Genomic DNA, 27,987 nt, shown 5'->3' on the forward strand with positions numbered 1-27,987 from the left:
TCAACTTCTTATGAGTTGTAAAGCGCCACAGAATATGTTGGTGCTATATAATAAGGTTATTATTATTAAGTCTTTATTGCTTACTGCATTTACTACATTTTTATGTTAATGCTCAGATTTAAAAGAACAAAATTGCAGCCCTTACTACAAGAGCTAAAAAAAATATAAATCTTAGATCTATATTTAATTATAATAGTAATAAAAGTGAGCAGTTTATTGAATAAAGACGCTGGAAATTATTCCCCAAACAAACATGGCTGCCCTGACAGTGCTTTGACTTTCTACGCATGTCTGCTAATGCCGAGCGCGGTTTGTAAACACTAGAGGTGAATCATTGAAGTCCCGTTATGTCTCCATTTGAGTATCCAGCGCAACGCGTTATCCGCCATTTTCTTTAAGACCAATTCTGGCTGACATCGAAGCTTATCGATGACAGAGAAAATGTCGGGCAAATATAGACGAGAAAGTTACCATGGATGTAACAGGAGATTTCCGGCGCTATGACAAGTTCCTTCTGTGTGCTGTCTGCGCTGGCAACCGGTAGACATGGCGGCTTTCGGAGGTGAGGGACATATGGTTGTGTAGGAAGCTTGTCCAGTGAGGGGCAGTGCCTGCAGTGTGATGAATGAGTGGCTGCATGCACTCAGGATGGCTGAGGAGCACTACAAGTATCAGCATGCCCTGTCATGTGATTAAATGGAAAGTGCTAGTGTATATGGAGTCACATATAGTGATATATATTTATAATTTAGTCCATTGTGTGTGACTGGTTTTACCTGAAAACCAATAACCGTTTACCAAATTTGTCATGTGAACATAACCTTCAGGAAAAATCTGTGCCAAAATCCTTCCCTTATGTAAACTAGCAGACTCTACGCTCAGAGTGGGATGCCTCCGAAAAACGTGGGGCGTGTCAGTCAAAATTCGCTTCCGGCGGCTGATTTTGACACTGAATTTGACAAGACTGCCTCTTGATTGTGCTGTATCTTCTCCCCCAGTGATTGGGATAGCTTTATGAAGCACAAAATAAAAACTGTCCTTTTAGGGAGCGTTCACCATGACAATCGCATTGTGTTTCAAAACGCAACTCGCAGACTCATTGTTTCACCTATTGAACGAAGATTGTGTTGTTGTCATGGTTTTTTTTTTTAAATCGTTTTATTGGCACAGAAAAGAAACAGTACAGCATCACAAAACAAGGAGCATTAGCTGAGGTCCATCAGAGATAACATACATCATTATGCAATTATTCGTCAGGTGCGACAATAACCATCCGGGTGTCAAGAGAGCAATAAAGTTAAAGCATAACTGTAAAGCTATAGTGATTTTACCAAATATTTGCATGAACAACGTTTAATAGTCCAAGAGCCACAGTGTCATACTGCTCAATTTCAAACTGCATACATAGCCATTTATATTCATTTCTTAAAGGAAACCTACCACTTGAAGTGGCAGGTTTCCGATGGCAATACCGAGCACCAGGTCAGGGTGAGCTGGTGCCGGCCCTTATTTTTGTTAGTGTTTTAAATCGCGGTTTAAAATACTTTTTAAACTTTATAGCCGGCGCAGGTAGGTACGCGCTCGGCACTTACCATGCGCGCGGCTCTCCTTCACTTCCTATGTAGCCGCGCGCACGGTAAGCGCCGAGCACGTACCTCCCTGCGCCGGCTATAAAGTTTAAAAAGTGTTTTAAACCGCGATACCGCGGTTTAAAACACTAACAAAAATAAGCTCCGGCACCAGCTCACCCTGAGCTGGTGCCCGGTATTGCCATCAGAAACCTGCCACTACAAGTGGTAGGTTTCCTTTAACTTGCATGTTAATAAAGAAAATATATATATACCTGTGTGAAGATAAATTCCCATAGATGTTGCCATACAGTGCACTAAATACCACCCCAAAAAGTAAATGCTACATTCAGAGCGGACGGGGCTGACCATGGGGGCCCTGCCCAGAGCGGACAAGCATAAATAAATCCTCTCCTTTTCTGCCTTTTCCTCCTTCAACCAGACTGTAGCTTATTCTCTCCTCCATGCTCTGCTTTGCTCCACTTCCCACGCTGATTGTATGCAGCAGCATCAGGACCAGGAGAGGACCCGGGAGCAGTACAGTAGAGTTGACAAGTGCCACTGCTGGGTCCTCTCCTGCTCCTGGGATTGTTCTGCTCAGTGTTCTTACCCTGGCGCATACAACCAATGTCAGGAGTGATGATGAAGAGAGGACCCGGGAGCAGTGAGGATTTCTCACTGCTGCACCAGTGATCTGCCATCTTCTAGGCTTTTAGTTGAGGTGAATGTGGCTGCACTTTATGTACATGCTCAGTAGTGACGCTCCCCCGCTGCAGATCACAGGAATAAGGCACTGGGAAGGAATCTCAGCACTGCCAGCGTGACCAGGAACACAGGACTGTGGAGTCAGACGTTTGGTTCACCGTCTCCACTACGTTTTCCACAGCCTCTTCACGGATAAGTGAAAAACACATTGATATTAATGTCAGTATGACATAAATAAAAAAAAAAGGACATTGGGACGTGGATAACATTGTTCCTGTGCAAGTAACCTTAGGGAAGTTTCCTTTGATCTTATTGGTGAATCTGGTGACGAAAACGCACATGAATTCTCACATAACTGTTTGGGGATGCAATTTACTTGGATTATACATTAAAATTAAAGGGGTTTTCCCACAAAGCTAATTTAAACCCAATCCACGGGATAGAGCCTAACTTGCTGATCAGTGGGGGTCTCAGTGCTGAGACCCCCGAAGATCGCAAGAACGAGGTGTCCACTCCTCAGACTAATGGAGCAGACGTCCGTGCATGACTGTAATGCTCCATTAATCTCTATGAAGCTGATGGAGATCGTGGGTGGAGCTGAGAAGCGACGAGGGGTCGGTCGGACCTCTCGTTCTCTCAATCTGCGGGGGTTTCAGCACTGAGACCTCCACCGATCAGCAAGTTAGGGCCTATCCTGTGGATAAGGCCTAACTTTGCTTCTTTGGAAAACCCCTTTAAAGGGGTTGTACTAAGTTTGGTTGTTAAACCCCTCCGTACGGGGGTATACATACGGTAAGTTTCATGTTATTAATTACATTACATTTTCTAATTCTAGTTGTTGCTCCAGTGCTTGGTGGTGGACAGATAGTGATTGTCCTAAAAATCCACCACTACCTGGTTCCTCTAGTGTTAGCCCAATCACAGTGTATTGATGAGCCTTTGTTTTTCTATTGTAGAGATGGGTGTGATGGCAGAGATCGCTCAGGCTGTGGAGGAGATGGATTGGCTGTAAGTACTGGATATTCAGATTTCTCTTTGCATTGTATGTTGGGATGTTAATACTTTTGCTGCTGTGAGTGATGAATAACGTGTCGCCTTTATGTCACTGTAAACCCATCAGATTTGTTTTCCAGTATCATCTCTATGCTGATGACCCCCAGCTATATACTTCTGCACGTAACATCACCCCTGCCTTACTGCAGAACACTAGTGACTGTCTCTCTGCGGTCTTTAACATCATGTCCTCCCTCTTCTTCACACTTAATCTTTCTAAGACTGAACTTCTTGTCTTTCCACCATCTACTTACCGACCCAACCCTGACTTCTCCATCTCAGTCTGTGGGATCACAGAGGCAGCAGGCCCGCTGTCCTGGGGTCGTGCTGGACTCCGACCTCTCCTTCGCACCGTATATTCAATCTCTTGCTCGCTCTTGCCGCATTCATCTCAGAAATATCTCCAGAACACGACCGTTTCTGACAATTGAAACTTTGAAAATGCTAATTGTTGCTCTGATTCTCTCTCAACTAGACTACTGTAACTCCCTACTAATCAGCCTTCCACTTACTAAACTCTCTCCTCTTCAATCTATTCTTAATGCAGCAGCCAGGCTCATCTTTAAGACCAAATGCTACACAGATGCCTCCAAGTCTGTGTCAGTCACTGCACTGGGTGCCTGTACCTTTTCGAATACAGTTTTAAATAATAACCCTCATCCACAAAGCTCTGCATAATGCTGCACCTACCTCTCGTCTCTTATCCTAGTCTATCACCCAACTCACGATCTTTTATCTACCGGTGATATTAGATTAATCTGTACCTTAATTCGAACCTCTCATGCACGTCTCCAGGACTTCTCTCGAGCTGCACCAATTCCCTGGAATGACCTTCCCCGAACTATCAGAATAATACCCAACCTCCAAAGCTTCAAATGTGCTCTTAAAACCCATTTCTTTAGACAGCCTATCACACTCGCTAACTGCATGAAGTTTTGACTCTCTCTTTACTGACCTGTCCGTCTGTTATCTGGCAAACACCAGATCCCAAGCTCTGCACTTCTCTGCATCCACTTTCATCTTGGACTTTGTATATAAGATGCGGCTGATGACTGGTTCGAGCAGTAGTGTTTTATTTATGAAATTATTTTACCATGTTCCCTTATAAAGAATGGCTGGACCATTATACAAGCTCTTATACCTCATAGACTGTAAGCTCTTGTGTCCCCCTCATCCTCATAGACTGTAAGCTCTTGTGTCCCCCTCATCCTCATAGACTGTAAGCTCTTGTGTCACCCCCTCATCCTCACAGACTGTAAGCTCTTGTGTCCCCCTCATCCTCATAGACTGTAAGCTCTTGTGTCACCCCCTCATCCTCATAGACTGTAAGCTCTTGTGTCACCCCCTCATCCTCATAGACTGTAAGCTCTTGTGTCACCCCCTCATCCTCATAGACTGTAAGCTCTTGTGTCACCCCCTCATCCTCATAGACTGTGTAAGCTCTTGTGTCACCCCCTCATCCTCATAGACTGTGTAAGCTCTTGTGTCACCCCCTCAATCTCATAGACTGTAAGCCCTTGTGTCACCCCCTCAATCTCATAGACTGTAAGCTCTTGTGTCCCCCTAATAGACTGTAAGCTCTTGTGTCACCCCCTCATCCTCATAGACTGTAAGCTTTAGTTTGTACTATGTAATGTAGTATTGTATTTCTATATGTCCCCTATAATTTGTACAGTGCTATGGAATATGATGGCGCTATGTAAAGATTATTTTTATAATTACAGCCTCCCCACCGACATCCAGGCTGAGTCCATCCCCCTGATCTTGGGTGGAGGTGACGTGCTCATGGTGAGTTTATACGTATCCTCTGTCTTTCTTAGACTGGGTTCACATTACGTTTTGTGCCATGCATTGTAGGACACATCCGGTGACCTCCCCTCTTGCTTAGTGACGTATGCGCTCAGCGAGGCTGGCGGGAGGGATGCAATGCGCTGCATCTGCTCCTTATAGCCTACTATCGCCTCCGCTGAGCATATACGTTGCTTAGCAGGAGGGAGCAGGATGGTAACACGTAGCTTGCAGTATATGTGGTATGCTGGTCAGACGGAGGCTAAAAACTGTGCCATTGCCTGCCAGTATATGTCACTGTGTGCTCTCAGCGTATACAGCATGAGCTTTCCCAACGCATACACTGAGCGTATACAAATAAGTGACGCGTACCTAGCCTTTCTAGATGCATTATACCAGGGCTATGTAGACTGCAAACCTTTCATATTCTTTATTAGTGGCTATTTTTGGATAAATAACAACCCTCCCAATATATTATTTCTAAACTTTCCTAAATTACGTCCTTACTAATAAAAAGTCCCAAAATGTTATGAGTAAGGACTTTAAGTCTGAATCTCTTCAGCATGTATTTATGTATGTATGGCTAATGATTGTAGACAATCCACGTGGTGCTGGAATCTCTCTCTATCTACATTGTATCTGTGCTGATCATGGCCTTCCTTCCATTGCACGTGGAGATCTATAGCTGAATTTGTGAGAGCCTTTGGTGATCCTTTTATTGCCTATATTGATGGTAAACGCATGTACTGAAGCCAGTGTACTTTTTGTTTCATGCACTGGAGTTTTTTTTTTTTAGGCTGCAGAAACCGGAAGTGGAAAAACTGGGGTAAGTCAACCCGCTATCTATTACGCTGTAAAGCTGTCGATGTAGACCTGTTAAAGGATATCTTCCATTTGTTTTCATGCATTGTGAACCATACATAGCTTGAGAATGCTGTAGCTACACTGATGCACAAACATAACTTGTTTAATCCCTGAACTGAGTGGTTTTGCTCAAAAAACAAGTTTAAAATTCATAACTTTGGGAAAGCTGGGAGCAGAATGGCTGCCTGAACTGTCCAGACAGGACTTATCAACCTGAGCTGGATGATTACTTCTGCCTGCAAGGGACAACACAGTGATGACGTATTCTCAGCTTACAAATATATTGCAGTATGTGGCGCTTTTGTTTATGATCTGTCATCACACGAGAACAGATCTTCAGAAATAACAAGCCCTGGAGTCTCACATAGACATTAATGGTGAATGCATCGGAGATGCAACGACCACGGCAAATATTGCGAGGGCCCATGCGCCGCAAGGATTGAGATGATGGCGGCGGCATTTAACAGTTTGACACATGTGATTGGTTTCACACATGCCACGGGTGTTAGCTATGGGTGTATGCTGCTTTATGCAGGGAACACCCTAGTTGGGTGGAGATTTATCAAAAGTGTCTGAGAGTGTAATTGTTCTATTTGCTTGTGGCAACCAATCAGAGCTCAGCTGTATTTTTCTCACAGCCGTTTCTAAAATGAAAGTTGAGCTGTGATTGGTTATCATGGGCAACTAGAACAGTGTTACTGCAGACTCTTCTGATAAATCTCCACATACATATTTTAGGAATTTGTATGTCAGATGATTATTGTATGAAAGTACATGTAATTTATATATATATATATATATATATATATATATATATATATATATATATATATATATAATTATTATTTTTTTTTTTCCCACTTTTTTTTAGGCTTTCAGCATTCCAGTCATCCAAATTGTGTACGAGACCTTAAAGGATCAGCAAGAAGGAAAGAAAGGCAAAGCCTCAATAAAGACTGGGAGCGCAGGTAACCCCCACACGTCTTATTCTGACACCTTATAGTATATATAAGCAGTTTATTTATTTTTTGTATTCCTGTGTATATAATCCTATATACACAGAACATACATGAAACATCTATTTTGTAGTTATTGTTGTTTTCTAATTTTTTTCTCATGAATAGTGTTAAATAAATGGCAGATGAATCCATACGACAGAGGATCCGCATTTGGTAAGTGTTTATGTATTTAACCTTCTCAGTGTGCACTGTGTAATACTGTAAGGCTGTACACTTACTCCGTTTGATGTATTCCCCTATACATGCTAACACCTCAGAGGTCAAGGCAATGTGAGGGTGCAGTCACAAGTGGCGTTAGTAAACAGAAACGCATGTTCCCGGAGAAGGGCCTCAGTCCGATCGCATTGATTGCATAGAAATGCATGCAATCGGTAACCAGCACCCGCTGTCTTCTATATATACAATTCAGGACACCGGTGGTAGTCTCCCGATTGCATGTTTTTCCATGGAAATGCATAAGCTATCGGACTGGGTCCCAGCTTTTAATCGCTTTGCGTTCGAAAAATGCGACGCAAGCACCACATATGGCCGCACCCTAAGAGAATACTAGTAGATGCCAGCTCAGACAGCATTGCATCAGTTAACCTATTAGATGCTGCACATTGATGGAGGCACCTAACCAGCAGCGGCACACAGGTGCCACCGTATTGAGACTACTCACTGGCAATTGTGGCGCCCTCAAATGGGCATTGATCGTCAGCAATGACAGCTGGGAACCTGTAGTAGGGAAGTATTTTCTTAAAGGAAATCTGCCATCTTGAAAAAAACACAAAAAAAAGTGGCATGAATGCAGCCTAAAACCATCCATAAACGTGGTACAAGATGTCCGAGACTATTGCAGTGATTTATGACACGCATTCACGTTCTCACTCTGTAGCTATCGGAGCTGATGGTCTTTGTTGTCAGAGCAGAGAAGTGAAGGAGTGGCACGGCTGCCGGTCCACCCGTGGAATCAGTAAAGGTAAGCCGTGTTTCCTTGTAGATGTCCACACACAGAAAGCACGTGACAGACTCCCGCTGTGTGCTGTACTGTTAATATGTTGAATATTCCTTTGATTTTTTTCAGGAAAGTATTACTATGAGGTGTCCTGCCATGACCAGGGACTGTGCAGAGTGGGGTGGTCCACCCTGCAGGCCTCCTTAGATCTGGGTGAGTTAAGATCAGTAACTTAGTCTGTGTCTTCTAATCTTATGCAGTTTTATTTACGTTGCTGTTTTAGTTCCAATTTTCTTATATTGAGAAATTCACAGCATCTTGCATCTCATTATGTATGAAACATTGGGTTAGCCCTGCGGTCATGAGCATAATCTATAGCTTCTTACATCATCCACCATTTCTTCTTCAGGGACGGACAAGTTTGGCTTTGGCTTTGGAGGAACGGGGAAGAAATCCCATAACAAGCAGTTTGATAACTATGGCGAGGTAAGGGTGATTTTTTTTTTTTTTTTTATTTCTGTCCAACCAGATCAGTTTTAAAATGGATTGTAGCTTATAATTGGTCAATAGAACTGACAGACATTTGTTGTTTTTTTGACTGGTCAGAAATGAAGTTTTTTTAGCTTGGTCTAGTGACTGCTCGGTCCTAGTAAATATTGGATTCTGCAGGATCTTTTCTTAGATCTTTCTCTTGTGTCATTCATCTAATATTCCTTCTAGAGGACAAGTATGAATTGACAACTCAGTGTTACTATTTCCTGGGTCAAAGGGGCGTGTCCCTCCCCAAATAGCATTGAAAAGCATAACTCTGCGTAATAGAGAAAAAAAAAAGCCAAAATTATTGTTATAGTGGAAAAGACTTAATACATTTTTAGGAAGGCTCAAATTCATCCATTTTGATACTTGGCTTATACCTTTTGAAGTGACCTGATACTGATCGTACTGTTTTTTGATATTGTTACTGATATCGAACGTACCAAAGAATAAAGAGGTGTCATTTGGACTAAACAGTGAAAGACATAAAAGGGTCTGCAAGAAAATGGCACAAATCTGTGTTTTAATTTCACCACATTTGGAATTTTTCCAGTACGTTGCATGGAATCTTAAATAATGACACTGGGAAGTGCACACTTTGTTACACAGAAAACGAGCCCTCATACAGCTCCGTACACTGACAAATTAAAAAAGAAAGTTATGGATTTTTTTTAAAGAAGGGGACCAAAAAAAACAAAGGCAAAATGGAAAAAAAGAAATTGTTGGGAAGTGGTTTAAGAAGTTTTTCATTCAAAAACAAAAAAAAACATCTCTATCACCTATTTATATGATTGCTAGGGGGTTCTTAAGGGACACCTGTCAGGGCCACAGGTCCTGATGGACCAATGGTTTAGTGCTCCAAGTTACCCTTTAGCAAGTCCCTCTGTGCCCGCTGTCAAAATAAAAACCTTTTATACTTAGCTTGCGTCTGCGCAGTCGCACAGTGAAGCCAATGTACTACATCACTGTGCATGTGCTGTGGATGCGACACTTTTGTACTGAAGCCTGGGTGTACTACTTCGGCTTCATCGAATCACTGGACACTAAAAACAGGTCCATAAGGAACTGTGAGTGGTTTAGTGTCCTTTGTTGCACTGATAAGGCTTTTGTTAACGGAGCATGGGACTGAGAAGGATAGTCGGATGTAAAGTTCAGCTTGTCCCATGGAAGTAAATGGAGCTTTGATTCCACTTTTATCATGCATTTTTTTTTTTATTATAATCAGGCTGGTTCTCATTAAAGTGTTACACTTATCTGCATTATAAGACCTCAGTTATTTCATTGTTCCTATACAGGAGTTTACAATGCACGACACGATTGGTTGTTATGTGGACATAGACGGAGGTCGGGTAAAGTTCTCTAAAAACGGTGAGTGCTAGTGATATTTTCTTGTGTTATTTATTCATTAATTTTATGATTACTAAATTTTATTCTTTCCTTTCAGGCAAGGACCTGGGTCATGCATTTGACATCCCTTCTCATTTGAAGAATCAGGCGTTCTTTGCATCTTGTGTTTTGAAGGTAAAGTTTATTAAAGGGGTGTTCCAGCTGGTGCTCAGCTGCACTCACTGATCCATGTTCTTTTTCAGTATAATATTATAATAAAAACATGAAGGGCAGGGGGTTTTTCTAGTCTTGAGGATAGGAGTTGCCTAACCCCATCATGCTTTCCCTGAAAGTGTAGAGGTTCCTGCGGAGGTCTAGATCTATTCTTATTAATGGGAGTTTATCTAAATCCCCCATAAAAGGGAAGAGAGATTTTACATGGATGGCGGCCTCTTCCGTGCCAAGGCTCCAAATCGGACAACATTCACACTAGTCTCTGTCTACAGTGGGGTTTGCAATTGAATTTCCTTGTCTGCACTCAATGGGGGAAGTTCGAAAGTAGTTGTCATACCGAAAAGAAACTGATTACTGTTTGAACAAATAAAACTTGTTTTCATACTTGCTCTCATGGGGAGGCATTGCTGTTGGCCGCACATGCTCAGTAGCTCAGTCTTGCTGCCTGGCTTGTCTTGTATGTAGGATTTAGAGTGATTCCTACTGTTGTGCATCTCCCCAGCACTAGACACATTCAGAGTCGAGATTTAATGGCACGTCAGGGGCACATCACAAGGATGCAAAAGCAATATTTACACAAAGGTGCAACTTATTTTATGGGTGATCTGGGTAACTGAAAGGAAATCTACCACCAGGATGATGTATAGTAATCCAAGCACAATTACATGTTACACTTACACATTGGTGTGTGATCCCTCTGTCAAGATCTGCTCTTCTTTTAGTGTCTTATGCCCTTGGTTTTACAAAAAAGGGCTTTAAAGGGGACCTGTCACCAGGGACCTCATTTTCACTAAAGACCGGTTACAGAAGTCGATTACAGCTGCAGTGCACAGCTGCATTTCTACTTACTTATCTTGCACCCTGACAGAATCCTCTGTGTAATCCCAGTGGTTGGGCTTTGGTTTGGATGCAATTTAAAAAAACATGTAACTTGTCTGTGCTGCTCAGCTCTCAGCCCCTACCTTTGTGTTCCTGTACAGCTCCTCCCTCCTGCTCCTTCACAGAGCTCACAGCCTGGTGAGTTAACATCAGTGGGGGAGGGAGGAGCTGTACAGGAGCACAAAGTTGGGGACTGAGAGCTGAGCAGTCTGCAGCACAGACAAGTCACATATTGGGGCAGATTTATCAAGCAGTCTGAAAGTCTGAATATTTCCAGTTGCCCATGGCAACCAATCACAGCTCAGCTTTCATTTCACCAGTGCTCATGAATATTTTAAAGGGGAGCTGTGATTGGTTGCCATGGGCAACTGGAAATATTCTGACTTTCAGACTGCTTGATAAATCTGGCCCATTGTGTTTTGAAAGGTATCCAAACCAAACCCCATCTGTCAAGGTAAGTTATAACACACAGTTATATAGTAATACAAATGTTTAGAGAAAACAGAAAGACAGATGTGCAATGCAGCTGTAATTGGCTTCTTTAGGGAAAATGAGGTTCCCCTTAAAGGTTATGCAAATAAACCTGAGGGGTTCTAGTCTCCATTAACATCTATGACACATGGAGCCCCTCAGGCCAATTGGCATAGATTTGAAAACTTTTTATTTTTAAAAACAAAGGCATAAGAAGGGGGCACACATCAGTATGTCTGTGCGCTTGGTTTACAATCCTTCATCCTAGTGGTAGATTTCCTTATGTTTAATTGTGGGACACTTTTAGTTTGTGAGAATGCGGGGAACCATTAGAGACTTTGTAAAACTTACTCGATTTCAGCGGCTTTGATCAAATAGTGAGACATTCTTTGCTGCTTTTTCTGAATAGCCCTATGTTATGTGTTATTTCTTATAACATATCTGGTTATACATTGTATATAACCTGTTAGGATTTCCTCATTCTTCCTATGTTTTATTTTCCCCCGTCAGAATGCTGAACTGAAGTTTAACTTTGGAGACGAGGAATTTAAGTTTCCTCCCAAGGACGGATTTGTTGGTGTGTGTAAGGCTCCAGACGCCCATGTGGTAAAATCACAGAACGCAGGTATGTGTACATGTAATAATGTGTGTACATGTAACAAGTTGAGGTTGACAGAACGAGAATGGGGTTACAAACTTTAGTCAGACCTTGATGTTCTTGGGTTCTTAAAGGGGTGGTCCACTTCTTATTTTTTGTAATATATGAGGATATGAGGTAATTCACCAATATACATCTAGTAATAGTTCTGCTCCGCTTTCTTGATATGTAAAGTGAAGCCTCCGGTCTTTTACCTCATCAGCCAGAGATTCCTGACCATAAAATGGCTGCAGATGGAGGGTCATGTGATCTCTATCTGTCCGTGAGCAATCACCCTGCCATGCTATTATAAGGTCCTGGAAACTAAATGCTTACAGAACACATGACCCTCCATCCGCAGCCATTTTATTGTCAGGAATCTCTGGCTGATGAGGTAAAAGACAGGAGGCTTCACTTTACATATCAAGAAAGCGGAGCAGAACTATTACTAGATGTATTTTGGTAAATTGTCCAATTTCCTGCCCCCCGACACTTACACACATATTACAAAAAAACATGAAGTGACCTACCCCTTTTAACTTTATACTTTCTAATTAGTATTTACATATATTCCTCTTCCCGATATCATAGACTTCTAAAAATGCAGTATACCCTGGGGTGTGTATATTAACAATTTTGTGAGCCTATGGGATGCTCCGTTACCCTCCCATAGACCTGCTCTTTATTGATTTAGAATGAGGAACGCTGTGACATTGGACATATTAATCATTTTTGGATGTGATCTCTGTTGGGTCCGGGGTTTTTGTGTTTATGAATGTTTCTTTAGTCTCTAAAAACTAATAAAGTGAATAAAAATATCAAAATGAAAAAAGAATACAATATACAAGTCATATAATGCAGCATTTGTTAAAGGTAGGACATGTTTTAATATTTTTTTTTCATTTTGTTTTATTAGGAAGCGCACAGGTGACCCAAACCAAGAATGTCCCACATGCACCAAAAGCTCTTATTATTGAACCCTCCAGAGAGCTGGCAGAGCAGACTCTCAACAACGTGAAGCAGTTCAAGAAATATGTGGATAATCCAAAGCTGAGGTACCAACCGAGTCCTGGGGTCATCTTGTGTGCCAGTTTTGTCTCGCGCGACGGGGGTCATTCTTAATTTGTTTTTGTTTTTTTTGCAGGGAACTTCTCATCATTGGAGGAGTTGCAGCCAAGGAACAGCTCGCCACGCTGGAGAGTGGAGTAAGTGGTCTAGGATACATTCATCCTGGTCAATGTTGCCAGAGACTCTGAACCAGGCTACTTTAATTGATAGTTTCCAATAAAATGGATTTTAAAGGATTTAAATAGGATAAGTCATTACTATAGGATCATTGGAGGTCCAAAATTCTGCAACCCTCCCCCCCCCAGTAAGCTGATATAGAGAGCTGCAGCAAATAGACCACCATAATGTAAGTCACTTCAGGTCGATTCACATTATGAACCCCTTTGTGACTGAGGATCATTGATGCCTGAATGTCCTGGTCGGGTTTTGCAGTTCGGCTATGCGCTTCATTAAATGACAATATCTCTGGAAACGCTTTACGTATAGAAACAGTTTTTTCAGGACACGTGAGACTTTTAACTAGTTTTATTAATAACATATTTTTTTCTTAATACAGTTAAATGACTACAAATTTGAAAAAATATGTTTTTTCAGTTTTCCTATAAAGGGTTTTTAAACTAAGGCTGGATTCACATCATGTTTGGTGTCATACGTTGTAAGGACACGTCAGGAGGATTCTGATATGTCCTTACAACGTATGATACAGATGTGTCCAACTTTAAGCTTATACAGTGGGAGTAGAAGTATGCGTAGGCAGCAGCCATACTATTTATACACTAAGCATATATGTCTGGTGCTTTCCCGACGTATACGCTTAGTGTATTCAAAAAACTTGGTGTGAATTTAGCCTAATGTAGTAAAGCTGAATAACCTTTTACAAAAAATATCTTATTATACTGATACTGGAAGGTTTCCTTTTAATATGATATAAAGATTGTGATGCCTTATAGAACCAGAGATAACCACTCTTAAAGTTCCAATGGGAATTCTCTGAAATAGAAGGCTGTGTATAAAAATCTAACATTTTTTACTACAATTTTAAGAGTGCATGTTTCTGGTTCTGTGAGGCATCCATACACCTCCATCCATATTATGTTAAAGGGGAGATTCTCCTGTTTAAAAAGACACCTAGATTGTGTTTCTTAGTGCCAGGGTTCAGGAGATACAGTCATTTGAAGTTGAACACTCTCATGGCTTTGATTAACATCCTCTCTGCACTGGGCATGTGCAAATTGGACGTATATAGCACTATGGCAGTCATGAATGGGTTAAAATGCTTGTATGGGATTTGTCTAGCAAAGAGATTGCAGTGTTGGGATGAATGCTGCCCTCTTTAAACTTGGCATCAAGCACAGTGCAGGACATCGTACAGTGGCTGAAAATGGTATTTCATCTCCTTTTACCTGATTGGGAATGACCTGTATGCAGAGCATGGGACAGGTGTAATTGGCATCACTCCGGTGCCTTGTCTGGTGGCTGCTCATATCAGCTGATCATGATCTACAATATTTTCTGTATTTCCTAACCATTGCCTATCTCTCTTCTTTCCCTACAGGTTGATATAGTGGTGGGTACTCCGGGGAGAATCGATGACCTTATTTCAACGGGAAAGCTAAATCTGTCCCAAGTGCGGTTCCTGGTACTGGATGAAGCTGTAAGTAGAGAAGTCCTAGCAGTCTGCTCTCTTTTCCTTATTTAAAGGTGTTTGTTGTCTAACCTGCAAGTCATGTTATCTAGTGCTGCTCTTAACTATATATATATATATATATATATATATATGGAAGGAACGTTGCTTAGAATGAAATCGTTCAAACTGGGGTTACTTGCTTATAGTACCAGATACTGTGGTAATCTTCCTATATCTTGCCTCCTTTTAAAATCAATCTGTAAAATTATTCTAATAAGCCTGGGTACCAGAGTTCCTTTGTGCTGCAGCTTCACAGGCTGTTACACTGTGCTTCAGCACTTCCCCCTCTCTGATGTAATTCCACACAGTGGGAAGGGGCAAGTGCTGGGGGAGCAGGGTGGAGACAGTGTAACAGCCTGAGAAGTTATAGCTTGGAGGGGCTCTGGTATCGCCATCCAGAGTCCTTCTGGCTCATTAGAATAATTTTAAAAGCTGTTTCTAGAAGGAAGAGGTCCTGGATAATAAATATAAATCTATTACCACAATCACGGTGCCTGGTGTCACTGGTTTATCATGATGGATTTTGACGGTAGATTTCCTTTAATATGTAAAACCATCTTTAAGTTTGCTTTATTTTAATTAAATATATATTAGTGTTTCCATAGCAGCAGACTACAAAAAGTTTGAGGTTGCTGTCAAACTCAATTCACCAAGTTTAAGTTGGTGGGAATTAGTGTGGTCTTACACATTACCTGGATGTTAACCTAACTCCCAGTTTTGGTGGAGGCGGATGACAATCTGGTGTGTACATAGCTCTTTCCTGTTTGCAGCTGTAAGGTTGGGGGGGGGGGTTTATTTGGGTTTCAACAAATTAGATTGTTCTGCTGGCATAAAGCAACAAAGTCCATGAGTGTAGGGATATAATCCTATGTGTTACCTTGTCTCATGCATAGACTTCTTGCTTGTATGTGTTTCCAGGATGGACTCTTGTCCCAGGGATATTCAGACTTCATCAACAGAATTTATCAGCAGATCCCTCAGGTCACCTCTGATGGGAAAAGGTTACAGGTAGGGACTGTATTATGTGGCTTTTTGTTTTTTAACTTTTTTTTTTTCTGATGCTTGCTTTATATCTATATATATATATATATATATATATATCTATAAAGGCTCACGTGTATACGAGCCGAAACGTCGTCTTTTATGGATTAAGACCACAGTTTTTTCACCTATTTTTGTGCTGCTTTTTCATCATTTTGTTATTTGGAGGGTCCTTCTCCCAGCCCGGACCCATTACGGCTTTGCACATAACTAGTTTTTTGCTGTTTTCCTGGGATAACTGCTGTGCTGCTTGGACTTTTCTTTTTTCTATATATATCTAATATATATCTCATATAGACATTATATAATGCACACGTCTGTTTTGTGACAGGTGATTGTATGCTCGGCCACCCTTCATTCTTTCGACGTGAAGAAGTTGTCGGAGAAGATCATGCACTTTCCTACGTGGGTGGACTTGAAAGGAGAAGACTCTGTCCCTGAGACTGTTCACCATGTTGTTGTCACTGTCAACCCAAAGAAAGATAAGCTGTGGGAGCGACTTGGCAAAAACCATATTCGAGTAAGGATGATATATATAGGTTTATGTGGTAAAAGGGATTTATAGGGTTTGGTGTATCTACGGTAGATACTAGTAATCCATGGAGAATATACCTGCAGGCACAGGAAGACTTCTTTAGTGATCACTAACTTTTAACAGAATTCTATAAATCCGTTAGTTGCCATTTCTGACATGTTCCGTGGAGGACATGGTTGCAGTAGGTTACTAACCAGTGACTAATCTAGTCAGATTAACAGTACTAGTAGAGCGTATAAGATGTCAAGGGTTTGTACCAAATTTTCCAGTCACCTTTACACAGGATAGGGAATAACAAGCCGATTAATGTTTGACTGCTCGCACCGCCATGATCACAAGAACAGACCCGGAGAAAAGGGGTCTTGCTCTCCATAAAGGATGAAGTAGCCACTTGAGCATGTGTCCTGTTGCTCGTTCAATATTATGGGAGCATCTGAAATTGTTGAGCACAGCGTTCAGGTATCTCCGTTCCTCCCATTCACTGTTTGTTTGTGCTGGAGAAAGAGGAGCACTGTGTTCAGCGATTTTTTTCAACCACTCCCATACTAGAGTGGCAGGGTGCTTGCTCCCCCCCCCTAAGTGAAAACAGGATCCCCGTTCTAAAGAAAACTGGGGTCCTGTACCAAGTTATCCCCTATATTATACCAAATTCAGGTGTATTTTTTGCAGTTTCAGTCTAAGGCTACATTCACACTTCCGTGAGCCCGCTGCACCGTAGCACGGCGGGCACACGGCAGCGCGGGGAGAGGAGGAGGTGAGCGCAGCTCACCCCCCGCCCCTCTCCATAGGAAGAAATGGCGCACGGCGCCGTAATACGGGGAAAGATAGGACATATCCTATCTTTCCCTGGACTAAGGAGCGGTACGGTGCCGCAAGTGTGCAGCACCGTACCGCTCCCGTACAGGGCCGTGAGCCCATAGAAGTGTATGGGGGACGTATATCAGCCGTATATACGTCGGCCGTATATACGGTCCCCATACTGTAGTGTGAATGTAGCCTAAGAACTCTGTTGCTGATTTTTCCAGGTGGATTATTAGCAGCAGAGTTTGATCCTTGTGACTCTTAAAGGGAATTGATAAAGTATGCAAGTCGTGATCAATTCACATTAAACCTTCTTATAGTAACAACTAAAAAGAGATGACGTCACATGTGACTTCTTGTGTTTCTTTCTGCAGACAGATGGGGTACATGATAAAGATAACACCAGGCCTGGAGGAAGCTCTGCAGGTAAAAGCTTCTACATACTGGGTACTGTGTATGAGAGAGGTAGGTCAGTGGGACTCACGGCTGCTTTTACATTTCAGAAACCATGTCAGAAGCAATAAAGATCCTGAAGGGAGAGTACACGCTGAACGCCATCAAGGAACATAACATGGATCAGGCCATTATCTTCTGCCGCACTAAGCTGGACTGTGATAACCTGGAGCAGTACATGATCCAGCACGGAGGAGGTGATAATCTATTACTAATGGGATTTATTCCTTATCTGCCGGATAGGGGATAAATGTCTGATCACAGGGGATCTGACTGCCAGGAACTCCTACCATAGCAGAACGGGGAGGCAGAGCCCCTCTTATCTTCTCTGTGTTGGAGACTTCCAGTAGTGGCTCGTTATGCGAACCCCATAGCAATCTATGAAATTCAGTTCAAAACCCCATCCTATGTTCTATAGATTTTTGTGGGATTTACAGCTTGGGAACTTATAGAAGTGTATTGAGAGCTGCACACAGACATGGCCAGCAAGTCAGTCATTCCCTGTCTGGACTCTATTCTTACAGGAAATCTGCCATCAAAATAAAGCATGATAAACCTGTGAAGCTAAAACACTGAGTGGCCCTGGAAACACCCCAAAGAGCCCTATAGGCTAATTAGCATAATTTTAAAAGTTGATTTAGAAGGAAGGACGTTATGGATAACAAATATAAGAAGATTACCGCAGTCATGGGGCCTGGATCTATGAGTAATGTCCCTGGCTTATCAGGATGGATTTTGATGGTAGATTTCCTTTCATCCATGTTATGGTACCCACATTAGATATGCTGTTTTAGGGAAGAGTCCCTCTTAAAGGAAGTCTACCCTCAAAATCAAGTATGATAAACCAGGGACACTTACTCCACTCAGATCCAGACACCGTGACTTCTTCTTATATCTTCTTATATTTATTATCCATAACCTCATTCCTTATAAAATCAAGCCACCTCTAGATTTTATTTTATAATTTCGGACAAACCCTTTGAACGTTAAACCATATTCCTAATATAGGAGATAGAATGTGGGCCGTACTTCTGGGACCCTCACTGATCACAAGGAGGGGACCCCCCGGAATAAATGGAGCTCAGTTCATTGTCATTTGCAGAGTGCAGTGTTCAGGTTTCTCGGGCGGAGAACATGTCCATTGCTGTAAGATGGACCTCCGTGCATGGGATTCAATGCCACGGGTCAGATTGATGACCCTTTTATAGAGATTGTATCAACTTTTATTGTTATCCCTTTATCCACAAGATAGGGGACAACAATCCGGTGGTGGTCTTTCACTAGGACCCCCAAGGATATATGAGAGGAAGGGTCCAGGTAGAACGTGTCTCCTACTGCTCCATTCATTCGCATAGGAATTGCAGAGCACAGCAGTCTGGTATCTATGGGAGTGCCTGAGAGCGCTGTGCTTGGTAACAACTGACGGTCCTATAATATCGAATCGAGCTGAAGGACACATAATTCGTAGTGAGAATAGACTTGTATTTTGGTGATCGGCGAAAGTCCGTTCTTGTGATCAGCGTTCGGATCCCCACTGAACAGATTGTTACCTTTTTTTTTTTTCCTATGGTTAGGGAATAACATGAAATGTTAGTGTGTCATACTTCTTTGCATTAAAAACTATTATTTTAATGCACATAAAATCCATGTAAAGGTTTGTTGTGAATATAATGCAGAATGTGCATTCCCTAACAGCAAGCAGAGATCTTTAATTTCTGTTAAAAAAAAAAAAAAAAACCTTTTGATGTCCTCCTCAATGTTTTTTGGGGAAGTTCTGTAAAGGGGTTCTGCAGTGACAACAAGTTAGCTTGTATCCATAGGATAATTGGTGGGGGGTCTCAGTGACGTGTCCCCCATGGATCACGAGAACGGGCATTTGTCATATCCCAAGATGAACAGAGCAGCTGGTCTCACATGCGCCGGCTGCTCTTCATCTCTGTCACTGATGGAGATAGCTGACATATACACGTCGTCCATAGGGACCCCATTACGGACACTCCCCACTGATCAGCAAGTTGACTTGTTGTCACTGGAGAAATCCTTTAAGAGACTGGTGGAATCTATATCAATATAATAACAGTGTTGTGCCCTGTTGTATACAGATAACCCTCTAAACTGCGATATATTTCAGGACCTGACAGGAAAGGCCATCAGTTCTCCTGTGTGTGTCTTCATAGTGACAGGAAGCCGCATGAGAGGAAGCAGAATCTGGAGAGATTCAAGGTAAGACATCGCCACCTGCTGACCACAGAGGTAACTACAATGCAGTGTTGTACAATAACGTGTTGTAGATTTGCCTTTGAAAAACTGTGAACTAAACAGCACATTCATAGGCCGGGGATTTCCAGGGTTTTGATGAGGATGATGCACTAAATCTTGACAGAATGTAACATCCTGCAGCAATATCACTAAACAGAACAGAGGATTGAGACACAGATTGTACCTGGACATGACAGTACATACATCTTCACCATCTTACAGAAATAGTTGATACTGTTTGTGTAATGAATTGTTAAACAGTTTTCCAATATATTTGATTCCTCATTCTATAGGAAGCTTAATTATTTATTTCCCTGTGGATAAAAACTGGTCATGTGATGTCACACAGGTGCACGGCTTGTAATCTCAAAGCGTGTAATCAGAGCTGTGTGATATAATGCACCTGTGTGACAACACTTGACCAGGGATATAACAATCCGTGTGTGACATCACGTGGCAATGAATATAATGATCCGTGCACCTGTGTGACATCACATGACCAGGGATATAATGATCCATGAACCTGTGTGACATCACATGATCAGGGATATAATAATCCGTGTGTGACATCACATGACAATGAATATAATGATCCGTGCACCTGTGTAACATCACATGACAAGGGATATAACAGGCCGTACACCTGTGTGACATCACATGACCAGGAATATAATTATCCGAGCCCCTGTGTGACATCACATGATCAGGGATATAATGATCCATGAATCTGTGTGACATCACATGATCAGGGACCGGTTCTTCCTGTAGAATGACAGCAAGCAGAGATCTAGAAACCCAGGAGGAATTGATACAGAGACAATATTGGAAAATAGTTTAACATTTCGTTACACAATTTTGATGATTTTCTGAAAATGAACAACCCCTTTAACTACTTGCCGCATTGATCCTCCTCAGAAAGCCGATGTTCGGTTCTTGATCTGTACGGATGTGGCTGCCAGAGGGATCGATATCCATGGAATCCCTTACGGTGAGCATCTCTTGTACTATGACTGATGTGTTTGCGCTGTTATACTGGGTGTAGATGGTGAAATTCTGATCCGTTCTTCCCTGCAGTTATCAATGTGACCCTCCCAGATGAGAAGCAGAACTACGTCCACCGCATCGGTAGAGTGGGCCGAGCTGAGAGGTAAAGTTATCACGTGTATGTTATCCTGATATTCTTGTCTGCGCAACATCTGTTATGTTGTTTATAAACTTTTAGCTTACTTTTTACTTTTTTTTTGTTTTTTTGTTTATAGTTTTAGAAGACAAATAACTATAATTTTTTTTAAATATACTTTTTTGTCGTTTTTCCCAATAAAGTAGAAAATTTTACAATCCTTTAATAAAATATGTACAGCATCAGTCCATTGCCCATTCCCAGGTTCAGCTACAGATGCAGAGGGTGCATGTACCTCTGATTACTCTCAGCTCTGTCTCCCTGAAATTCTGTCTCAATTCCACCTTCAGCTGACTGGAGGGGGGGACACTTTAGAGACCTATAACTTCTGTACCGTGGCACCTAGAAAGGAGTGTCATGGTGTAATTTTAAAGAGGATAATCTCCCCTTTAATGACAAATAATTCTATTTCTAGGTGCCACAGACACTGAGATATATCTGCAGAATACTTGAATTTAGTGATCCCAGCGCAGTGTTAACACAGGGAATGCTCTCTATGACATAACACAATAAACTGACTGAAGACTGACTTCTGTATTGAGTGTGAATAGCATCGTAGATGGAGGCTGCTTCATGCCTCCATAGAAATCCATCAACGAGTAAATGATGCTCCAAACACATAGAATCATGCAAAATCATGTTTTGACTTCTACTCCTCCCCATCCTCCATGGAGGCTGCTGCAATTTCATGTGATCAGATACATAAATGGGGTATAAGGGGTATAGGATCTTAAATTACATCACTCTGGCTACATGACCTGAAGTGCTGAATAGTAAGGAGGCCTAAGGCATAGGGCCGAGTAGATGTGAGGGGCTGGCCAAGGAGGAGTTGATTTATGGAGATTTAAGGTAAACAATTTTTAGCTAAAAGAAGGGCGTCAGTTAGTTACTAGGACTCTTTGGGGACCTCTAGCTGTATTTGTGAAAATGTGATGACGGGTTCTCTTTAATGACACCAGAAGTGTTTCTAGGTGCCATGGCAGAGAAGATATAGCTGGTCAAAGTGTGCCCTCTGCCATGACATCTATACAGGGCGTGTGCAGTTAGGATGGATATAGCCGTAGGACAGTCATGAAGGGGTTAAAAGGTATGGATACTTAACTCTGCACCCCAGTTTTCATACCCTGTGGTTGGATGTGGAAAAACATAGGTCCTTTGTCATCGAAGTGAATTATTACATTCATTGAGTAGGAGATAAACAATTAACATTTTACATTAGCATATAATTTTCCAAAAGATCCTGTGAAGAATAGTTGTTTTACATAGTATGGCGCCACCTGGTGTTCCTTGTATGTAGCCGTATGCATGGCCTCCTAATCAGCTGAATGCTGGTGGACACACATGCTCAGTCACTCGTTCCACAGCCAGGTACACTCTGTATACTGATCACTGCAGGGCGGCCAATAGAAATAGTTATCTGCCCTGCTTGTCAGGAAAGGAGCAGAGTGTCTGCAGTACTAGGCTGGATAACACAAGAGGAATAGGAAGAAGGTACTATATATAGGCACAGGGTGAAGAAGAGTATGCATTTGAGTGATCTAGTTTCTTTATTTTGTTTTTCAGAATGGGTTTAGCAATTTCTCTGGTTGCTACAGAAAAAGAAAAGGTAAGGAATGGAATATAACATCTATGTAGGTTTTTGGCATAAGTTTGGGTAAAGTGTTAGGTTATTGTTTTCATAGCGTATACCAAGATATCCTGCTCCTAATGAGAGGAATGCTGGAGTATTGTTCCCCCTGGGGTTTATGGTGTATAACAGTGTGCATGACCACCTATGTATGGTGGACACACATGCTCAGTGTCTCTCCCCACAGCAAAGTCTTTGTATAGTGGATCTGTTACTCAGGAGATTAGTCAGGAGAGGAGCAGAGTCTTTGTAGTCCAAGGAAGATTATCAGTGAAGGAATTAGAATTGTCACACCACCTGAATTCTTCATATTCTTCCCCAAATCTTTGACCCCTTGTATGTCTCGTCCTAGGTTTGGTATCACGTTTGCAGCAGCCGTGGCAAAGGCTGTTATAACACCAGGCTAAAGGAGGACGGCGGCTGCACCATCTGGTACAATGAGATGCAGGTACTTTTTCATTCCTCAGGGGAACCTGTCACAAAGTTTAGGACCCCTAAACTGGCACCATGAACCTGTGCGTTTGGGATTCAGGGCCCTAAACTTACCTGATGGACCCCCGGCTAGTCACATGGCACATTTAGTGTTTGCTGCTTGAGAAGGATTTTCTCTGGCATTATTAAAGTTCTGAAAACAGGGGAACAGCACAACCAACAGGACTGGGTTTGAGGCCTTGGACACGTTTCTGATTTGGGGTCCACAAACATGGTTCTAAATCTACCATCTGTATCAAGAATGATAAACCATAGACCCTTATTTATGGATCCAGGCACCGTGACTCTGATAATCTTCTTATATTTGTATCCATGGTCTCGTTGCTTCTAAAAATAATGTAACATTTGGCTCATTAGCATATATTTTTTTTTTTTATCTGGGTGCATTATTAAAACCTTTCTGCGCTGTTGCTTCATAGGCTGTTACAGAGTCTCACTTCTCTTTTTGCTCCATCTCCCCCTTCCATCTGTCTGATGTAATCAGTGGGGGGGGGGGAAGAGGTGCCCTTGCACAGTGTAACAGCCCGTGAACAGCCAGACAGTCCCTTTAACGCCGCAATTTTAACTCAAATGGATATTCAGTGATCCAAAGAGAAACCCCCTCCTGTCTATCAGAAAAGTCCACGTGCAGCAGTTCCCTTATTCACTCTCTCATCAAAATTGCTTCTCTTTCACCCGGTGTCATCCCAAAATAGAGCAGGAGGGAGCAGAGAATCTAATAGTGCCCGTCTGTGGCTGCAGATAGCGGCTTCACAAACGCAGGGACTGAGGTCCGGAGGAGAAGGAAGTTGCTGTGTGTGCAGTTTGCTAATGTTCATGTATATAGATGTGTAGTCGTACCTTTGTGTAAATTGTTCAGCCTACCCTGGCTAGAAATCTAGTTTTATACCTGTATACATGATGTCATACAGTGGCGTAACTAGAGTCCACTGGGCCCCGGGACAAAATTCCTAATGGGGCGGGGCCCCCCCTCCCCAACTATACCTAAAAAAACCCAAAACAAAACCCTTTCTGCTAACCGATATTTCAGTGATTATTACATATTCTGCCCTCCCCACAATTAATTATTACAATCTCTCCCCCCCACAATTAATTATTACATATTCTGCCCCCCCACAATGAATAATTACATATTCTGCCCCCCCCACAATGAATTATTACATATTCTCTCCCCCCACAATTAATTATTACATATTCTCCCCCCCCCCACAATTAATTCTTACATATTCCCCCCCCCCACAATTATTACAATCTCTCCCCCCCCACACAATGAATTATTACATATTCTGCCCCCCCCACAATGAATTATTACATATTCTGCCCCCCCCACAATGAATTATTACATATTCTGTCCCCCCACAATGAATTATTACATATTCTGTCCCCCCCACAATTAATTACCACGTATTCTGCCCCCCCACAATTAATTATTACATATTCGGCCCCCCCCCACAATTAATTACCACATATTCTGCCCCCCCACAATTAATTACCACATATTCTGCCCCCCCCACAATTAATTATTACATATTCTGCCCCCCCCCACAATTAATTACCACATATTCTGCCCCCCCACAATTAATTACCACATATTCTGCCCCCTCCCACAATTAATTATTACATATTTCCCCCCCCCCACAATTAATTACCACATATTCTTGCCCAACCCCCCCCCCCCCCCCCCCAATGAGTTATCAGATCAAATTAATGATTTTATAAAATAAGCCCCATTAAAAAAAAAAAAAAACCTATACTCACCTCTGGCAGCGGGTCCCACGTCTTCTATCTTCTTGCCGCGGGCGGGCAGGAAGGGGTGCGCGGCAGCGTGATGACGTCATCACGCAGCCGCGCATCCCAGTTCATGGAGCGATGTGCGCCGGGGTTGTCTTTCGGCCACATCACTCCAGTAATAATGCTCGAGCGGCCGCTTACTGCCGCATCGAGCACTATTCAGTGACGGGCAGGAGCTTCCTGTCCGGATGGACGGAGGCCCCTGCCCGACTGCCAGTGGCGTATCGACCGCGGTCGCCATTGAGACGGTCGTCCGGGCCCCCCCGTCCGATGGGGGTCGGTACGCCACTGATGTCATACATGACTATATACCTGCACCAATGATCTAGCTGTATACCTGTATACATGATGTTATACATGACTATATACCTGCACCAATGATCTAGCTGTATACATGATGTTATACATGACTATATACCTGCACCAATGATCTAGCTGTATACCTGTATACATGATGTTATACATGACTATATACCTGCACCAATGATCTAGCTGTATACATGATGTTATACATGACTATATACCTGCACCAATGATCTAGCTGTATACCTGTATACATGATGTCATACATGACTATATACCTGCACCAATTATCTAGCTGTATACCTGTATACATGATGTCATACATGACTATATACCTGCACCAATGATCTAGCTGTATACCTGTATACATGATGTCATACATGACTATATACCTGCACCAATTATCTAGCTGTATACCTGTATACATGATGTCATACATGACTATATACCTGCACCAATGATCTAGCTGTATACCTGTATACATGATGTCATACATGACTATATACCTGCACCAATGATCTAGCTGTATACCTGTATACATGATGTCATACATGACTATATACCTGCACCAATGATCTAGCTGAATACATGATGTTATACATGATGTCATACATGACTATATACCTGCACCAATGATCTAGCTGTATACCTGTATACATGATGTTATACATGACTATATACCCGCACCAATGACTAGGTAGGTATAGCCAGGCATGATGTTTCCTATGGGAGGTGACCCTTCATCACCTGTGCAATCAGGGTCCTCTCCTTGATACAGCACCATCAGTATTGGATCAGTAAGGCTACAATCCCCCCATTTATCATGTTTAAAGGCAGTGGTGGCGAACCTATGGCACGGGTGCCAGAGTTGGCACTCAGAGCCATTTCTATGGGCACTCAGGTTGTCACCCCAGGACAAAGTTCACCAGAATGGAACATATTCACCAAATCTTCCTGCAGTCCCAGGCAACTTAAGAGAAGCTGCTCTCAGAGCTATTTTAAAGCGACATTTCATTGGATGATTGGAACTGCAAGAAAGTGAGAAAGCGTGGACAGGGCTGCATTATCTTTGGAGATCCTACAGCTGGACCTTCAATTCTTCCTCTACAGAGAGACCCTGGAAAGAAGCTACAATGAGAGTCTGAGTTTGCCCTCCTTCTTTCAACTGTATTCGTGGCCTCCGGTGCTGATATGATTGAGAGATGTGGAAGAACAGGTAGCAATAAGTTACTGCTTAAAATGCCATGTTGGCACTTCACAGTAAATAAGTGGATTTTGGTTGTAACTTGGGCACTCGGTCTCTAAAAGGTTCGCCATCACTGTTTAAAGGGGTTCTGGCACCCTGACAAATGCTGCAGTCTCTGTATTGTCACAGAACTGAATCTCTGTAAATGCAGGTCTGTTAATCTCTGTAATGTCATTGCCTTCCTCATCTCCAGCTCCTGTCTGACATTGAGGAGCACTTGACCTGCACCATATCCCAAGTGGAGCCCGACATGAAGGTGCCCCTGGATGAGTTTGATGGAAAAGTCACCTATGGACAGAGGAGGGCTGCTGGAGGTAAGTCCTGTGCTGTTGCCGTCATCCTTTGACATGTCATAGTGGGAGCCCGGGTCTGAATACCGCACCCCTTTCCAGAATGAGGGGCATTAGCCTCCACCCATCTAAGCGTTTTTTTTACTCTCTTTTGTACTGAGACATATGTGACTGTCATATTAAAAGGCAAGTCACGATTTTGTCCCAAATGTTATTATCCAAACCTAAAAGGACCATAACAATTTACAAAATGAGAGGAGAAAATTAATGCAAAGGTGCGCATCACTTCTTACTGCCTTCTCATACAGTAGGATTCATTGTCCGGTTCCCTCCTACAATAGGAAAGAGGAGGGATGTTTTGGGTGTTTCCCCGTCCATATAAGTACAGTCTCTGAGCATACGTTCAGCGGAGGCCAGGGGAGGGATACATTTATGTTGCACAGCCTCCGCTGAACGTATACCTTGATCAGCAGGAGGGAGTAAGATGGAAAGATGTAGCTTGCTGTTTTTCAATATATTGATGACCTTTCATTAGATTTTAGATTTGATCTTCATTATCAGGTCATTGGGGGTCACTTTTTGGTACCCCCCCCCCCCCCCCCAGCCATCTGTTGAGGGCTTGTTTTTTGCTGGAGAGAATTTGTCTCCAGTCTTTTCGTCTATGGGGCATTGATCCCTTTAGGTGTACGATAACGTGTTTCCTGTTCTTTTAGGTGGCCTCTATAAAGGACACGTAGATATCCTGGCCCCCACTGTACAGGAGCTCGCGTCTCTAGAGAAGGAGGCGCAGACGTCTTTCTTACACCTGGGCTATCTGCAGAACCAGCTGTTCAGAACCTTCTGAGACCCGGTGAACGCAACAGTATACTCACTGACCTGCACTTCTGGGATTATGGACATTTAAGTTTCCTGCCTTGGATTTTCCTCATTTGTTTTCAGTCCATACTAGACTTTTATTTGGTGGAGAATCACCATATAGTTGTGTTCTGTTTGACATTGCTCTGTGTATGCAGTGGAAGTAACAATAAATGCTTCAAGGGAAAGTCTGCTTGTTATTGTAAATTAGTGTTGGAAAGGGATGTAATTACAGGATGGGGCACTGGAGGCTGCGGAGGCCCAGGTAAGGAGACCAGTGTGCAGAATGTAATTTTTTGATACCGTATTTTTCGGATTATAAGCATCGGATTATAGGGTGCACC

The 27,987-nt window shown here is 42.4% G+C and overlaps 1 protein-coding gene across 1 annotated transcript; it reads left to right on the top strand.

Moving 5' to 3' along the window:
• Positions 1-416: 416 nt before the first annotated feature.
• Positions 417-27,831, top strand: DDX1 (DEAD-box helicase 1). Its single transcript, XM_072143608.1, has 26 exons — positions 417-562; positions 3,230-3,281; positions 5,051-5,114; positions 5,911-5,940; positions 6,850-6,946; positions 7,103-7,150; positions 7,875-7,958; positions 8,064-8,147; positions 8,344-8,420; positions 9,764-9,836; positions 9,913-9,989; positions 11,889-12,003; positions 12,932-13,070; positions 13,160-13,220; positions 14,639-14,737; positions 15,689-15,778; positions 16,143-16,331; positions 17,522-17,573; positions 17,651-17,797; positions 19,732-19,823; positions 20,775-20,847; positions 20,934-21,006; positions 22,603-22,645; positions 23,019-23,114; positions 26,692-26,812; positions 27,502-27,831. The coding sequence occupies exons 1-26, from the start codon at positions 547-549 to the stop codon at positions 27,630-27,632; spliced, it is 2,223 nt and encodes a 740-aa protein (XP_071999709.1). The 5' UTR covers positions 417-546; the 3' UTR covers positions 27,633-27,831.
• Positions 27,832-27,987: the final 156 nt, after the last annotated feature.

Source organism: Engystomops pustulosus, chromosome 3 (assembly GCF_040894005.1).
Source record: "Engystomops pustulosus chromosome 3, aEngPut4.maternal, whole genome shotgun sequence".
In the NCBI taxonomy this organism is placed as follows: domain Eukaryota; kingdom Metazoa; phylum Chordata; class Amphibia; order Anura; family Leptodactylidae; genus Engystomops; species Engystomops pustulosus.